Source organism: Myotis myotis, unplaced genomic scaffold (assembly GCF_014108235.1).
Source record: "Myotis myotis isolate mMyoMyo1 unplaced genomic scaffold, mMyoMyo1.p scaffold_m19_p_5, whole genome shotgun sequence".
Taxonomy (NCBI): Eukaryota; Metazoa; Chordata; class Mammalia; order Chiroptera; family Vespertilionidae; genus Myotis; species Myotis myotis.
The window spans coordinates 94725736-94742656 of record NW_023416357.1 but is presented as its reverse complement, the minus strand read 5'-3'; the positions used below and the strand labels follow the sequence as shown (position 1 = coordinate 94742656).

At 48.6% G+C, this 16921-nt stretch overlaps 1 protein-coding gene across 4 annotated transcripts in view; it reads left to right on the top strand.

The window, feature by feature from the left end:
• Nucleotides 1–625: 625 nt before the first annotated feature.
• Nucleotides 626–16921, top strand: part of NUBP1 (nucleotide binding protein 1) — an 18946-nt gene continuing 2650 nt past the window's right edge. For 2 of the 4 annotated variants that reach the window (XR_004967558.1, XM_036309326.1), the window contains exons 1-9: nt 626–683; nt 761–865; nt 3513–3646; nt 10689–10757; nt 12813–12845; nt 13477–13567; nt 14151–14305; nt 14543–14800; nt 16771–16881. Coding sequence is in view for 3 of the 4 variants with exons in the window: in XM_036309326.1 (XP_036165219.1) it covers nt 665–683; nt 761–865; nt 3513–3646; nt 10689–10757; nt 12813–12845; nt 13477–13567; nt 14151–14305; nt 14543–14800; nt 16771–16881 (975 nt within the window). In the remaining variant the exon portion in view is untranslated. Of the gene's footprint in view, nt 684–760; nt 866–3512; nt 3647–8993; nt 10432–10688; nt 10758–12812; nt 12846–13476; nt 13568–14150; nt 14306–14542; nt 14801–16770; nt 16882–16921 lie in introns of those variants that run through there. The other 2 variants (XM_036309327.1, XM_036309328.1) reach the window with 2 other exon arrangements.

Genomic DNA, 16921 nt, shown 5'->3' with positions numbered 1-16921 from the left:
TTCACCACACCCCCAAACTGGGGATTCCTGTTGGTGTTAAGTTGGTGCCAAAGACCATTGGTTGACAAAGCCAATAAGATTTTTAAAATTTACTCTTCTGACGTTTGTTTTTTTATGCCAACAATGGGACCAATTGGCGTATGTCCCTCCTGCTGTGATACTGGTAGTGCATGACATTCATCTTCTGCCAAAAACTTTCAACCTGAATCAGATCACGAGGGGTGGGACAATCAAACAAAGATTATGGCTATTCTATAAAACCATTGGCCTGAACTATTCAAATTTATTAACCTCACAAAGACAAAACACGTAGCCAGGGGAGGGAAGGGGCAGGGAGGAGGGCTATACTGGATTAAAAGAGACTAAAGACACACTGGCTAATAATTTTGCACCAATGGTAAGTTTCTTGGTTATCAAGATGGTGTGGAGGTCATGTAAGATAACGTCTTTGTTCCTAGGAGATACATGCGTAAGTATTTGATATTTGCAGCAGTTTCAATGCGGAGAGTAATAATAAAACAGCCCTAGGCTCCCCGCGCAAGGTTCGCGCGTGCGCACCGCTCTCTTCCCGACGCAGCGGGAGGGTCAGATTGAGTGCCACGAGCCGGAAATACGCAAAAGGGAGTTCCGGTGCCGCGCAGGTTCCGGCGACTAAGGCGGCAAAATGGAGGAGACGCCTCACAGTGAGCGCGCGGGAGGGGCGTGGGTGGCGGGGCTGGAAGACAGGAGCCGCTCTAACTGTGATTCTGTCTCCGCGCAGACTGCCCCGGAACCGGCAGCGCCCAGGCCGGCCGAGGGGCCGCCTGTCAGGGGTGCCCCAACCAGCGGCTGTGCGCTTCAGGCGCCGGCGAGGCTCCGGACCCAGGTAAGGTAGGGGCAAGCTCTGCACGGGACGTAAAAAGCGTGAGCCGGAAGAGGCGGGGCTTATGGCGAACCTGGGCGGGGACGGTGGGCGTGACTTAAAGGATGCGTTGCAGGTACGGGGCTGGAGGAGGCGGGGCTTGGTGGTGAAGTCGGTGGGGGGGAGGGGAGGCGACGAGGGGCGGGACTTGAGGAATGAATGACAGAGGCAGGGCCTTTAAAAGGCGAGGAACGAGGAACGTGGCGGGCTGCAGTGGAGCCTGAGGATCCGTGACTTGCCTGAAGTCAAAAGGGGTCTTAAGGGCGGGGCACCGGAGAAGTTGGCTGGGTTGAGGGGTGTGGCCAGAAGTTTGAGTGACAGTGACTGGTCTGGAGGAGGCCGCCAGCGATGGGATAGGCCAGTGGTCGGTAAACTCATTAGTCAACAGAGCCAAATATCAACAGTACAATGACTGAAATTTCTTTTGAGAGCCAAATTTTTTAAACTTAAACTATATAGGTAGGTACATTGTTATTAACTCAATTAGGGTACTCCCAAGCTGGCCTTTGCTAAAAACGTCCTCAATCTGAGGGGTTGACCTCAGCGAACGTACCCCCACTTCTTCTCACGCCACTTCTTCAGGCCGAAAACCGACTTCTGCACGTGGGCCACGAAGTTTCAATCTCACTGTACGTGCGCGCCCACACATGGTATTTTGTGGAAGAGCCACACTCAAGGGGCCAAAGAGCTACATGTGGCTCTTGAGCCGCGGTTTGCCGACCACTGGGATAGGCTATAAACTTTGAAGTCAGGGAGCTTGGGCTTACATCCTGGCGTCCTCAGCTACTTTCTTTGGACAGAATTTCTTCCTTTTGAGGAGCGATTCTTCCATTCATTCAACAGAAATAAGTGTTAATCGCCTCGTAGGCACAGTGCTGGTGCTGGGGATATAGCTGTGAAAGAGAGAGGTGGCTGCTCTAGGGGATTTTAGTTTAGTAGGGGAGACCCACAGTAAACAAGCAAGCAAGCAATAAGTCACAGCAATAAGCAAAGGGGGTCACATTGGAGAGTGGGGCGGACTCTGGGACATAAAAGGCAGGAAGCTGGGAGAAGAATTTTGAAGGAGTCAAAGAGAGACTTGGGTTTAATCTTTAGTTCCCTCAAAAACAGTATTGACCTTGAGCAAGAGTCTTAACCTTTTTTCCTGAGCCTCTATTTCCTTGTCAGTAATGGGGGAGAAAATTAGTTACCTCGCAGTGTTGTTTGAAGGGCTTGAAAGAAGGTGAAGTCCTGAAAAGCACAGCAAATGTCTAATAAGTGACAGTCATCAGTGACGGGTACTTACCCAGTGCCTGCTATTTGTCAGGTTTCTCATCCTGGGCATCACTGACTTTTGGAGCTGACAGTTCTGTGTGCTGAGGGCTGTCCTCAGCATTGTCGGACATTTGGCAGCATCCCTGGCCTCTACCTCCTACATGCCAGGAGCACCCCTTCCTTGTGACAACTGAAAATGTCCTCAAACATTGCCAAATGTCCCCTGGCAGATTTTGCCCCCAGTTTGAGAATCATTACTACACTCATGCACCAAATAATAATATTTAAATCAACGATAGACTGTATAGGTGACAGTGGTCCCATGAGATTTTAAGGGAGCTGAAAAATTTCTATCAGCTAGTGACGTGTCTGTCCTAACTTTATAGTGCAAAGCATTCCTCAGATGTTTGTGGTGATGTCGGTGTGAATAAACCTATGTCATATAAAAGTACAGCACATATAATTATATACAGCACATAATACTTGATAATAAACTATTATGTTAATTGGCTTATATATTTACTATTGTATATTATACTTATCATTATTTTAAATGTCCTCTTTCTACTTAATAAGAGTTTGCTGTAAAACAGTATGCTGTGTTATACTCACAGCTGCCTCATACATCTCATGTTTATCTTTTGATTACATCATCTTCTCTTGTGCCTGATTTGATCTCATGCTGTTCCGTACAGTAGCATGCTGTATAGTCTTGTGACCTAGGAGCAGTGGGCCATATCGTATAGCCTAGGTGGATAATAGGTTGTGTGAGTGCTTTGTAGGATAAAATTGCCTAATGACACGTTTCTCAGAATGTATCCCTGTTGTTAAGTGGTGTATGACTGTATATTCATAGCTCTGTAATGGAGCCAGGAATAAAGTGGTGAACGCTTCAGGATAGAGTCTCACCCTTGTGGAGCTTATATTCTAGTAAGGGATGACAAATAAATCAATAAGAAAATGTCAGGTGTGATAATAGCCCTATTTTCTTTGTAGCACTTATTACTACCATTGACTAGGCCAGTGATGGCGAACCTTTTGAGCTCGGCGTGTCAGCATTTTGAAAAACCCTAACTTAACTCTGGTGCCGTGTCACATATAGAAATTTTTTGATATTTACAACCATAGTAAAACAAAGATTTATATTTTTGATATTTATTTTATATATTTAAATGCCATTGAACAAAGAAAAATCAACCAAAAAAATGAGTTCGCGTGTCACCTCTGACACGCGTGTCAGAGGTTCGCCAGCACTGGACTAGGTGGTATTTCACACACAATCCCTTCTAGCCCATTGGAAGAGTGACATTTGGGATTTAGTTGGAGGATGTCATCCCCTGAATTGCTTTCTTTGCAGCCATAGAGGAAATCAAAGAGAAAATGAAGACCGTGAAACACAAAATCTTGGTGTTGTCTGGGAAAGGCGGCGTTGGGAAAAGCACGTTCAGTGCCCACCTTGCTCACGCCCTAGCGGAGGATGAAAACACGCAGGTAGGGGAAAACTGGGGAGAGGCTCCTGTCTGAGGGTTCATGATGGCTGTGGAGAACTGGTTCCTTAGACTAAGCCAAACTGGCCTCTTTGATCCCTGCAGAGAAGATGAGGAAACACGTAGCAGACAAGCAATGAAAGCTTTCATTGGATGCTCTAGTTGTGAAGATGGATAACAGGTGTACATTTCTCTTGGCATGCTGGTTATTTATTACATCAAGTTCAGATTTCCTTCTCATGATTAGCCCCTTTCTGCCTTTTTCTAGGGCAGGGGTCTACAAACTATACCTCATGGCCAAAACGAGCCCATCTCTTGTCTTTTTATGGCCTGTGAGTTAAGAATGATTTTTACATTTATAAATGGTTGCTTTTATTTTCTTACTATTGTTATTATTTTTGTTTTGGGGGGTTTATATTTGCTTGTTTTTATTATTACTTTTTAATCCTCACCTGAGGATATGTTGTTGTTGTTTTTCTTGATTTTTAGAGAGAGAGAAAAATATCAATATGAGAGAGAAACATCATGTGAGAGAGAAACATCAACAGTTGCCTCCTATGCACGCCCCAATCAGAGATTGAACCCATGACCTAGGTATGTGCCCTGACTGGGAACTGAACCCACATTGGTGTACCAGATGATGCGCCAGTCAACTGAGCCACCTGGCCAGAGCTGTTTGTTTTTAAATTGTTGCTTTTAAATCTATATATATAAAAGCTTAAGCGACCTTTACGACCGGTTGACTGAACAACCAGTCGACCAGTTGCTATGACATGCACTGACCACCAGGGGGCAGACACTCAATGCAGGAGCTGCCCCCTGGTGGTCAGTGTGCTCCCACAGCCAACCTCCCGTGGTCCCTCCCCCTGGCCGGCTGCCCCAATGGCCCTGATTGCCGGCCAGGCCAAGGAACCCTACTCGTGCATGAATTCGTGTACTGGGCCTTTAGTTGTTACATACGTGCCTACATAATATCCATAATTTTTCCCACAAAGCTTAAAATGCTTTCTGTTTGGCCCTTGAAGAAAACACTTGGTTTGCTGTATATATTTCACAAAACAACAAAAAATTCATCAAACCTCTAAAAAACCCAAAAAACTTGCTGACCCCTGTACATATGCCCAGTTACACAAATGAGCAGGAACACTCAAAGCACCCAGTGCTGCTCTCTGGATTTCAGCCTTAATAAAAGGTATGGTGGGGCAAGGAAGAAAAAAATACTTTTTCCCAAAAGGTCAAATGGAAATTTGCAGTACCTGTGATTTTTAAAATACATTATTCATTGGGATTCATGGTAATTTTGCATTGACCTTAGAAAATGATCCAAATATTCACTTTATCATTTTATATCTAATAAAACCATGACAATTGTGTTTTTCAATTTTGTTTTGTTTTAACACAGGTTACATTCTAAAATGGCCTGTTGTTTCCAAAATGAAATTTTGCCCAAAATTCCAATGAAAGAAACCTGGACATCTCAGAACTGTGGAGTGGCATGGGTGTCTCCAAAACCCAGCCTCCGCTGTGTTGACCCCTGAAATGAGAGACCTCGTGAGAACTTGTGAATTGGCACTGTGTGTGCTCTGGGTTAGAGAACTTGCTAGTCACTATTTCAGTTGCCAACTAAATGCTGTTTTCTCCATCAGAGCACTTTCTGGGGCCTGCAGAAGAGCTCTGTGTAATGTAGAAACAATCTTATTTTGTTTGTGTTGAAAGCCATTCCCTGCCATTTCAGTTCTTTCCATGGTCTTTGTATGTACCTTCTTTCATGCATTGTTTTATTTGTGAACATTACTTTTCTAACATTTTGAATATTGAAAGTTATTTTTATATATGAGGGCTAACACTTTCACTTCAACTTTCTTTCCTTACTTATTGACATATGGCCCTTTACTTTTGTTTGACTTTTTTAGAAAGTAAGATAGTTCTAGAGCAGTGGTTCTCAACCTTGGCTGCACATTAGAATCACCTGGGAATCTTTTTAAAAGCCTGATTTCTGGGCCTCATCCTCTGGAAATTCTGTTTCTTTGTTATGGGTTGGGGCCACAACATTAGTAACAAAGAAACAGAATTTCTGGAGGACGAGGCCCAGAAATCAGGATTTTAAAAAGATTCCCAGGTAATTCTAATGTGCAGCCAAGGTTGAGAGCCAGTGTTCTAGAGGGACTGTAGAGGTATATTTATTTTTGAAATTTCAAAACTGCCACATGTTGCCTATTATATTTTAAAACTCTAAAAGCTGGATAAATTTCAGTACTTTCTATTTGTGTGAGATAATCCATTCTACCTCAGTGAGCAATAGCACCCTAAGACCTTACTATGATAAAGTCTTTATTTCCTCCACAAAAATAAACTAAAAACAATAAAGCCAGCTACAGTGGGCAAGGGGATCAAGCCACCATTCTGATATGCCCTCAACATACAAACACGTACACACACAGTGGCCCCCAAGACACCTCACCAGTATCTAAGAACTCCAGAAATATATTTTTTTAAGTCATTGGATTACAAAATTAGAGTTTGCTTCAGGAGTTGGCAAACATTTCATGTCAACAGCCAGATGGCAAATATTTTAGGCTTTGCCAGCCATACAGTTTCTGTAGCAACTATCCAGTCTGCCCTTAACCATGAAGGCAGCCATCAACAACCTATATACCACAAGCATGTCTGTGTTCTAATAAAACTATATTGTTACTGAAAGTTGAATTTCACATAATTGTTCCAACATGACAAAAGTATTCTTTTTATTTTTATTTTTCCAGATCTCTAAAAATATAACAACCACTTTTAGCTTGTGGGCTGTACAAAAACAGGTGGCAGGCTGGATTTGGCCCCAGGGTGTAGTTTGCTGGGCCCTGGTTTGTTTTTTAACACCAGAAGCACCTGTGCTGGCTGGGGAAGAACTTTGCAGGACTGGAACCTTGGGCAGGGCACAGCCTTCCTGGGACAGTGAAGTGGCTGGACTACATGATCTATGAAGCTCCGTGTTCCTGTCAGTCATTAGGGCTCTGAATTCTGCCTTATCCCTCATTTCTGTTCCGATCATTTTATAACCCATGGAGCTGCTGTCATTGGCTGCATGTGGCTGACATGGGCTTCTCTAGAATCTGGTGTCTGCCATCAAGATGTTCTCTAGGGATTTGGGGAAAAGGAGAGACAACTGGGCTTGGAGAAGGTGGCATCAGGACTGTGATGGCGACTGATGGATGGGGAGGGGGTACCAAGGCACAGAGGTGGGACTGCCGGGGCAGACATGGAGAGGCAGGCAGTCTGGGGGACTGCTCCTGGGAAGGGGCCAAGGCTGAGGCTGAGCCAGACCTGTGCTTTAGGAGCACCACGTGACAGCCAGCGAGTGTGTGGTTGAGTACAGAGAGAGGGCGAAGCCATGTCTTCAGGACAGGCCCCGAGGGTCCAAACTAGGGCAGAGATTGGAGCAACGGCAGGGAACAAATGAGGGCAGAGTTGGGGAGATAGAGCAGAACCTCCCACCTTTTAGAGGAGAGAGGAGTTGGAACTCTAATTGAGCATTTGGGGTGCAGTCTAGCGTGGTGGCCAAGAGCATAGGCGCTAGAGCAGGGGTCCTCAAACTACGGCCCGCGGGCCACATGCAGCCCGCCGAAAGCATTTGTTTTTTTACTTCAAAATAAGATATGTGCAGTATGCATAGGAATTTGTTCATAGTTTTTTTTTAAACTATAGTCCGGCCCTCCAACGGTCTGAGGAACAGTGAACTGGCCCCCTGTTTAAAAAGTTTGAGGACCCCTGCCCTAGAGTCACCCAGCCCCACCCACACCACTGCTGTGACCTCGGGTAGGTAAAATGGACGCAGGCTGAGTGAGACGATACATGTAAACGTAAAGTGCTTAACAGGGTACCTGACATATAGTGAGTGCTCAGTAAGTGTCCTTGATAGCAATCATTATTGTTACTTTATTCCACTAACTGAAATAGGGGGGTGATGAAATTTTTGCTTCAGTGATAATGATTTATAGCCTACCCAAACAGTGCTGAGCAGATTCAAAACATGTTTGTCAATTCATTCTTCTATCCATTTGAGGGTCAAATTTGTAGGTCCAGTTGGCTAGCCGAGAAATCTGTTTTCTCATGGTCCAGGTTACCCAGAGAAATCGTGGCTTCTTGAAGCTGTTGGGCATATTCCTCTCAGCTCTCTGGAGGTGGGCTCTCGCCAGGCCAGTTGCAAGTAACCACTTGTGAATCAACAGCTGTTTACATAGAATTACGCTTCCATATAATTATGTTCAGAAAGCCCCACTGCACACACGTCTAGACCTTGCAGTAGACTGAAGGAAAGCACGCCATCCGGTGTGGAAATAGGGCTAGATGAGCCGAATTTCTTTATGCAGCAGTGCTTTTTAAAACAGTCAGTACGTGGGGAAGTGTGTCCCTTTCCAAAAGGTGCCCAGCGTGGGCATATAGATGCTCAGCGTGTCTCGCAGATCACACTGCAGTCTCACACATTCCTCCCTGCCCTGAGTTCAGCAGGATGGGGGGAGCACCCTGTCCCTTTTCTAACCCTGAGCAAGGCTGTTCGTGTCTGCACTCAAGGCAGGCAGGTATCTGACAACTCGTTTGCGAAGGGCTTTGCATCAGGAGGCAGCAGAATTGGGAAGCTCCTGACCAATCACAGACTGGGAAATGTGCAGGTTGTGGTGAAGGGAGGCGGAGGAGCCCAGCCTCTGACAACAAAAGCTCTCACGCCATCTTTCCACCACAAGTCGCCAGCTTCCCTAAATCACCACTTCATCATCTTGCTTTGTGCTCTAAAAGATGAACTTGACCATTAAAAGGTCCACGCTAGGTGCTTTAGGCCTGTTGAGTTTTTAGGCCCATCTGTGGGGTTTGTAGACTCTAAAGCTAGAAGGGCCCTAATAATCTCCCTAAACATTTGTTTCACAGCTCAGCAGCTCAGACGGACAGGGCTGGGAGAGGAGCAGCAATGTGTATGAGGTGACAGCCAGTGCCAAGTTAGGACTAGACCCCACTTCCCATGACCTCTTCTTTTTTGTGTGTTTAATTTTCCTTTATTTTTCTTAAAGCCCCTAAGTTCTGTGGCTTCCAGGAAGCATCAGAGAAACGGAAGTGCCATTTCAGTACACTTTGTAAAGCAGCACCTAGACCAGGGGTGGGCAAACTTTTTGACTCGAGGGTCACAATGGGTTCTTAAACTGGACCGGAGGGCCGGAACAAAAGCATGGATGGAGTGTTTGTGTGAATTAATATAAATTCAAAGTAAACATCATTACATAAAAGGGTACGGTCTCTTTTTTTTTTTTTTTAGTTTTATTCATTTCAAACGGGCCGGATCTGGCCCGCGGGCCGTAGTTTGCCCACGGCTGACCTAGACGCACACACCACTGCCAACACCCAGCGGCTCCACACTCCCGACCGTGACTGCCTAGCCGCCTCCGTACCTGGGGGCTGAGACGGGGCTTTAAGGCGCTTGTCTCCTGTGGCTCAGTGGCACAGAGCGCGGACATAAGGAGCCCCCACACTGGGCACAGCCCTGGCCCAAGTGGCCACCCCTTAGGGGGAAGTTTGGATCCTGACCACTGTACCGCTTTGTGGGTGGGAGAGGTGTGGCAAGGCTTCCTCTTCCCCTCAGGCTTCCAGCACCTTCCGCAGAGGCCCTGGTCAGAATGACCAGGCACGTTTCTCTCAGCGAGGGTTCTGTGGCTTAACTTGAGCAGAAAGTGAATGAATTGGATGGATACTGAGGATAGTGAGGATAGGGACAGGATCGACAGGAGGTTTGGAAGGGACAGGACACAGGACCACTGGAGATCTGGACAGCATGGACGTGACCTGCCACGGGAGTGAGTGCAAGCAGTCTGTTCTTGTGTCCTTGCATAATTGCACTCATGATTCACTCCCTTGGCTGTGGGGAGTTTCGTGCCTCAAAAGGAAACATTAAATTGTTCCCAGAAGAACATGGCTACTGTGCTGGAAACCGAAGAGAATTGATGCAAGTCTCTATTAGGGGGTGGTGATAGTATGATTTCTTAAATTGTGAGGTTGTGATGTAAAATGCCTGTGGATCATGAACACACATCAGTCCCCAAGTGTCAGGACTTAGGAAGTCGGGCAAGGTCGGGTTGTCAAGTTGTGTCATTCTGTTGCACTCCTTGCTTAGTCCAGCAGAGGGCGCCTGAGGTAACCGGCTGATCTGTATGAAAAGCTTTCCTACCCTGGGTCTGAGCAGGTGAGGAAGTAGGAGGTTGGTGTTTGTTGAGAGCCTTGAAGAAGGAAGCAAGAAGCGAATTTGGGGCAAGTTAAAAAGTTACCCAGAGATGCTGCACTTTGCATGCAGCACATTAGAGGTTTCCAGATGAATATTGTTCCCGAAGGCCGGTTCAGACCTCATCCACCTCAGGGAAAGCAGGGCGTTTGGCGTGGAAGGAGTCATCCCCGGCTCTGCTTACCACTAGCAAAGAGGTTTCCTAGCTTTCCTTCTTCTTTTCAGTTTCTTTTCTGGAAGCTAGCCTCTGGGATCACAGGGCAGCGGGGTTTGGTCAGAGCTCAGCTCCTTGCCAGGGCTCCTGGCTTTGGGGAGAGAGCCCTGGCTTTGGGGTCAGAGACCTTGATTTATGTCCCAGCTCTGTCCTGGCTCACTGAACAGGTCACGGCGCCCCCGAACCTTAGTTCCCTCGTCTCTAACGCAGAGACAATGACACCCACCCCCAGGCACATGGTCAGGGCCAAGTAAACAGTGCCAAGGCCTGAATTTCCACGTGACCTGACACCCAGGTCCATAGGAGCACCTCGAGCCAGGTCAGTCTGGGCGGGAGGGAGGGAGTCCGTGCTGACGCACTTTGCCAAGATCTCTTTGGGAGTCTTGACTGTGTCCGTGGCTGGAAGATAGTGCTGTAACTCTTCCCTGTGAGGTTCTACTTGGTCCATGTTTGACCCAGTTTCTTTCCTCTTCTCCCCTCCCTCTTTTCCCTCTAACCCGATTCCCCTCCCAACTGTGTGTCTGCAGGATTGTACTTTCAGTCATGTCACAGCTCTGGTCTCTTCTTGTTCCCCAGGTTGCTCTTCTAGACATCGATATATGTGGGCCGTCCATTCCCAAGATAATGGGATTGGAAGGAGAACAGGTAAGAGGTGTGTTATAAAATGCAGTGGAGTGGCCTCTTACAGCAAACTACTGTGCTGAGCTCCTCAGCCTAAACAGAGGATTAGCACAGCCCATGCATTTCTACACGGACATGATAAAACCAGATAAATGTTTGCTAATCCATCTGTCTACTTCAACAATAACTGTGAATTGAGGCGGGGGGGTGGGGGGGGACTATTTATAAAGTTCATCTAAACCATTAAAGAAGTGTTGGTTTCGATGCCTTCTCAGAGGGGAAGGGAAACAGCAAGTAAAATGCAGAAGTAAGACACGGAAGCTTAGCTGACTGGGAAAGCCAGACCAGAGTTGGCTGAGGGCTTGTACCCTGGAAGCAAGGGAATATTTCTGCCCTGTGGTTACCTCTGGGGAACTGAGACTATGAAGTGGGAGAGTGACGTGGGGGGTAGGGGGGTTGGGGGTGGGGCCACAGTGGTCTGAGCAGGTGCTAGCCTCTCCCTTCCGAGCTGCTTCGAGAAGCAATCCCAGGAAGGCTTCCCCCGCCCTGGGCAGTGCCTGGAATCTGGCTAGAGGGCTGGGCTGGGCTGGGAGTGTCCAGAATGGTTCAGTCTTATTTAAGTGCTGGCACTGTTCTGTGTACTAGGACCCAGTGGTGAGCAAGGAAGATACAGACCCTGGCCCTCATGGGAGGGACAGACGATAGATAATAGAAAACTAAAGCAGGGTGAGGCAGCAGACAGCATGGAGCAGGGCAGGCACGGGAGCTGCTCTTTGGGAAGGTTTATTTTTTTAATGGATAAGTAGGAATGAGTTTATTTTTTTATGTATATACTATTGTATGTATCTATTATTTTATATGTATATTATTATATATATATATTATTTTTAGAGAGAGGGGATGGAAGAGGGAAAGAGAGAGAGAGAAACATTGATGTGAGAGTGAAACATCAGTTGGCTGCCTCCTGCACACCCTCTGCCGGGGAACAAGCCTGCAACCCCAGTATGTGCCCTGACCAGGCATTGAACCAGCAACTTTTCAGTGCACAGGATGACACTCCAACCGCATGAGCCACACCAGCCAGGGCACAAATGCTTTTGTTGTGTTGTTGTTGTTGTTTTAATGAGACGTCCAAGCTAGACACAAAGGACCACATGTCACATGATTGCACTTCTATGACTGAAACAGGCAGCTTGCAGAGACAGAGTAGATCTGTGGTCACCTAGTTCTGGAGGGAAGTGTCAGGATTGGGGGTGACGGGAGAGGTGCAGGGTGTCCTCTAGGGTTGATTGTGGTGGTGGATGTACGATCATGTGGCTATCCTGAAAGCCATTGAACTCTGCACTTCCAGGAGGTGCATTGTACACTGTGTGACTGATGTCTCCATAGAGCTGTTTTAGAAAGCAAGACTTCATTAAGGAAAGCAGACTTTCGGTGTTGGCTCCTGCGCTGCTCTGATTTCTAAGATTGACATGTCATTGGGAGTTGCTTAAGTTCTAGCTTCGGAACAGGTGGTGCGAAGTTGAGCCCTGGCTATTGATGAGCACCGTGACGGAGAGTCCATCGTGACGTCCCCCAGGGAGCCTCTCCCTGACACCTTCCTCCCAGTGCTTGCTCCCTGGGGACAGCAGGCCCCAGCGAAGCTCAGGCCACGGGCAGGGCGGTGCTGTGTCCCCTGGCTCACTCACAGTACTTTCTTCACTTCCAGCTTGGAGGGGCACCCCCGCTGCTCCAGTTACTGCACTTTCTCAGTAACCCACAGGCAATTTCTGTCACTCTTTGAAAATACCTCGGACCCAAAATTATATTTGACTTGGGTAACTGGTTCCCTGACTAGATGTTATCTAAGCAGTTTCAAAACAGCCCAGTTTGACAGGGGAAAGGATATTGAATTATCACTTTCATTAACCAGCACCGCCCCCCCCCCCCCAGCTGTTCACTTCCTATTAAGCATTACGTAGTGGCATTTTAGATTAATTCTATTTTGTAAAATTGTCTTCTTGCTGCGCAAAATGTGTCTGTATGAAGGGTGACCAGGGCGCAGGACTCACAAGTGACTCGATGCCTGTGTTCACACAGGTGCACCAGAGTGGCTCGGGCTGGTCTCCAGTGGTGAGTGCTCACGTTTTTGCCTTATTTTCAATGGAGTGGAGTTGGGCCATGTATGCATAGTGGGTATGCGGTGGCTGGCGACACTGTTCTCAGCCCGCCTGCGCATCAGTCAGCAAGCATGTACCCGGGCACGTTTCTAGCGCAAGCCTCCATGAAGACCAGGGCTTGGCAGACGGCTTCTGTCAAGTCAGACAGTGGCCATTGTCGAGTCAGACAGTGGCCATTTTCTGTTTGTGGGCCATACCCTCTCCATCACTGTAGCTCACAAGCAGGAATATGTAAATGAATGACCATGGCTGTATTCCAGTGAAAGTTCATGTACAAAAGCAGCTGTGGGCCCGGTGTGGCCCAGTGGCCACAGCCCAGCCCAGGCTCAGCCAGTTGAGGGCATGATGCTCATTTATTTCAGCCAAGTCGCCTGTCATTGTGGCTGAGGGCCAATGATACCTCTTTCCATCCCACCATATGGTACCCTTTTTCCCCTCAGAATGATTTGAGGGTTCAAAGAGTGCATGTTCTCATAGATCACAGTAATATTACCCCCAAAGGGTTTTTTTCAGCCAGACGAGACATAGGGAAGTGCCTTGTGCTGTGGCTTTAAGTAAAATGTCTCTTGCCTCATCCTCTCCAGTTCCTGGAAGACAACCTGGGGGTGATGTCAGTGGGTTTCTTACTCAGCAGCCCCGACGACGCTGTCATCTGGAGAGGACCCAAGAAGAACGGTTTGTGCCCCGCTCTGTCTGTCTGTCGCTCCCCCAGGCAGGACTGCTCGGCTCCCCTGTGCCCTGCTGTCGGGACGCCGCGGCAGGATTTTTAAGCGTCCAGTTGCCTCTGTCGTCACTGGTTGAAGAAATACCAGTTTTTGTTTTACAGTCTTTATTATCTATTGTGGGTTTTTTTTTCTCCTAAAAACCTATATAACCCTGAAATTATCCATATTTATTGTGGTTTAGTAGTGGCTTATTTGTGTCAGAGAGAGAAGTGTCTGAACTGAAATCGATACCAGCTTGAGTGGGCACTGAGGCTTAGGCAGAGTCCTCAAACTCGGCCCTGGGACATGGGGGGCCATAGTAGTGAGGGGAGGGGTGGACGGTGCTCCACACCAGGGATGTCAGGGGCAGCCTGGCCTCTGCGCTGGATGCCAGCAGCACCCCCTCCCTTGGCGTGGCAGCCACCAATGTCTCCAGACGTTGCCAGATGCCATGGCTGAGAGTCTGTGCGTGAGGGTCACAGACTGTTTCTGTGGAGCCCCCAGCCCAGCCTGGGGAAAGGGAGGCCTGGCCTCAGTGCGGTCCCTCCTCTCAGGCATGATCAAGCAGTTCCTCCGCGATGTGGACTGGGGAGAGGTCGACTACCTCATCGTGGACACCCCCCCTGGGACGTCGGACGAGCACCTCTCGGTCGTCCAATACCTGGCCGCCACGCACATCGATGGCGCCGTGATCATCACCACCCCTCAGGTGACCGAGTGCGGAGGGAGCTGGGTGGGGACTGCGCCGCCAGAAGCTCTCTTCCTTGCAGGCCCTGAGACCCTGGTCTGCCAAGGGCCCTTCGGGACGAGCAGCCCTGCTTTGTCTCTGCAGAAACCCCATTTATGTTTGGTCCAGGCATTTGCGTTTGACAAATAAGCATTTTATAGTTGGGTTTTTTTGGTCCAGCAGTGGTTCAAAATTGCCTTTTAATTTCCTCTCACAAAGCCAGCGAGAGCGATGGTGCTGTTACAATTCAGATGGTCCGCCATGGTCACCTCACCCTTACCACGCTCATGCATCAAGCCCGCAGTCTGCAGGGCCCCCTCACTCGCATTGCAGGACAGTTTGGAACTCTCCCCAGTTTTCCACGGCACCAGCCCGGGCGTAGGCGGGGATTTCTGGGGAAGCTGCTTCGGGTCTTGTCAGATCCTCATGTACCAGTCACAGAGGCTGTGCCACCGGGCTCTGAGGAACCCCCACTGGGTAAGTCCGGAGGCAGTGAATGCATCAGGCCTGGGCTGTGCTTTATCATTGCCGCTGATCTTAAGGGTCCCAAGAAACCAATAGCTGGTTCTCTTCAGTTATGCTTCTCACAATATTCTTCCCCACTCCTAAGGAAGCAGGATAGCGAGGCTTGGTCTGCCTCTGAATCAGGCAGCCTGACTCCATCCTTCACCAACCCTCACTGAGCAGTCACTACATGCAGGCCCTGGGCTGGGCACCAGGGCAGTGAAACATACCGGTTCCCCTCATGGCCCATGCAGTCACTGAGGAATGTGGGCGCTGTACATACGGGCACATGCAGGATGCTGTCCGTGGTGTGACAGGATTCATGTCTTCAGATCACTCTGGTCCCCTGTGCAGAGAGATGTCGGGGGCATGAGGAGCAAGACACCACTTGGGTGGCTAGAGGCCACCTGGGCACTGGCCCGGGTGGAGGTGGAGAGAAGATGGATTGTTCCCAATGTAATTACTAGAAGGAAACAGTCTGGCTGGAATGCACCACCCGGGATGTTGATGGTGGGGAAGGTTTTCCGTGTGTGGAGGCAAAGGGCCTGTGAGAAGTCCCTGTGCTTCCTGCTCAGGTTTGCTGTGAACATAAAGCTGCTCTAAAAAGAAAGTCTATTAGCAAAAGTCTAGTTGGCCCAAAGACGGCTTCTCCTGCCACATTTGTTGTGAATGGAAACATGGAGTCCCTGAGGGATCAAGAAGAGGGGACGGACCAACAGGTGCTGGCCCTTCCCCGGGAAGCCATGGGGAGCAGGCACGCGCCACGGGTGCCCTTTGTATAGAGCCTGTCTGGACAAGGTCACTTCGGGCTGTGGACACCCACTTTCTCAGAGCCCTTCACATCGGGCACCGCAGGCTTTACAGGACACCACGGAGAGAGCCAGAGGCGCAGCGAGATGCAGTCAGAGCCGGTGTACGCTCCAACTACATGCCTGCACCCCAGCCTCAGAGGCCTAGAGCCAACGTGTGCCTCTGGAGAGCAGGCGACTCGAGCTGTGACCCTTCGGGAGCCGTGGCTGCCAGTCACACCTTAGTGCTAAGGAGTAGCCATACTTGAGGACATGTGTCTGCAACAACATTAACCGGGGAGCGGGGGTGGGGGGGTTGGGGGGTACTAAGCAATGATCATACTCAATACTCACACTGTGAAATATACATGCAGAGTTCAGAAGTGAATTTTAAGTGATCCAAAGATCTTATTTTCTTTCTGTCCACAAAGTTGTTTGTCTTCATAATAATCTAGATCAGAGGTCAGCAAACTTTTTCTGTGAAGGCCCAGAGAGTACATATTTTAGCCTTTGGGGATCATGTGGTCCTTGTCGTAGCCACTCAGCTGGTCCACTGTAGGGTGGGAGCTACTGGAGTCGGTATGTAAAGCACGGGCATGGCTGGGTTTCGGAAGAACCTGACAAACAGGCAGCCAGCCAGGATTTGCCACAGGCCTACTTCCCCAACCCCTGAATGAAAAATGGTGCGCCCTTTGGCTCAGCATAGTATGTTGAAAAGAAAGTAAACATTGGGACATGCTAGTTGGGGGTGGAGGAGGGCGTAGGGGGCTACATGGTGATGGAAGGAGACCTGACTTGTAGTGAACACAATACAGTGTAGAGAAGTTGTGTTGTGGAATTGCACGCCTGAACCTGTATAATTTTGTTAACTAGTGTCACTTCAATAAATCCAATAAAAAGGAAAAAAAGAGATGCTGAAAGGTCACTTTTCCGTAGATTCATTATGTATTTGATGTGTGGCTGTGCGGGTTCATCCTTCCTGGGTTTTGTGGGGAATGAATAGTGCCTGGGACGGGGCTTGGCACGTGGTCGGCACTAAGTTGGATAAACGGCTCACTCCCTAAGCTTTCTGAGGGCGAGCCACTGCACTGCGGCGTCCACATTCCCTGGCTTGTCCTTTGACTTTGAAACAACTGGTCTTTTGAACCGTGATAGGAGGTGTCCCTGCAGGATGTCCGGAAAGAAATCAGCTTCTGTCACAAGGTGAAGCTGCCCATCATCGGGGTGGTGGAGAACATGAGCGGCTTCGTCTGCCCCAAGTGCAAGGTGAGTGCTGACCAGCCCCGTCCGTGGGTCTCCGTGAAAC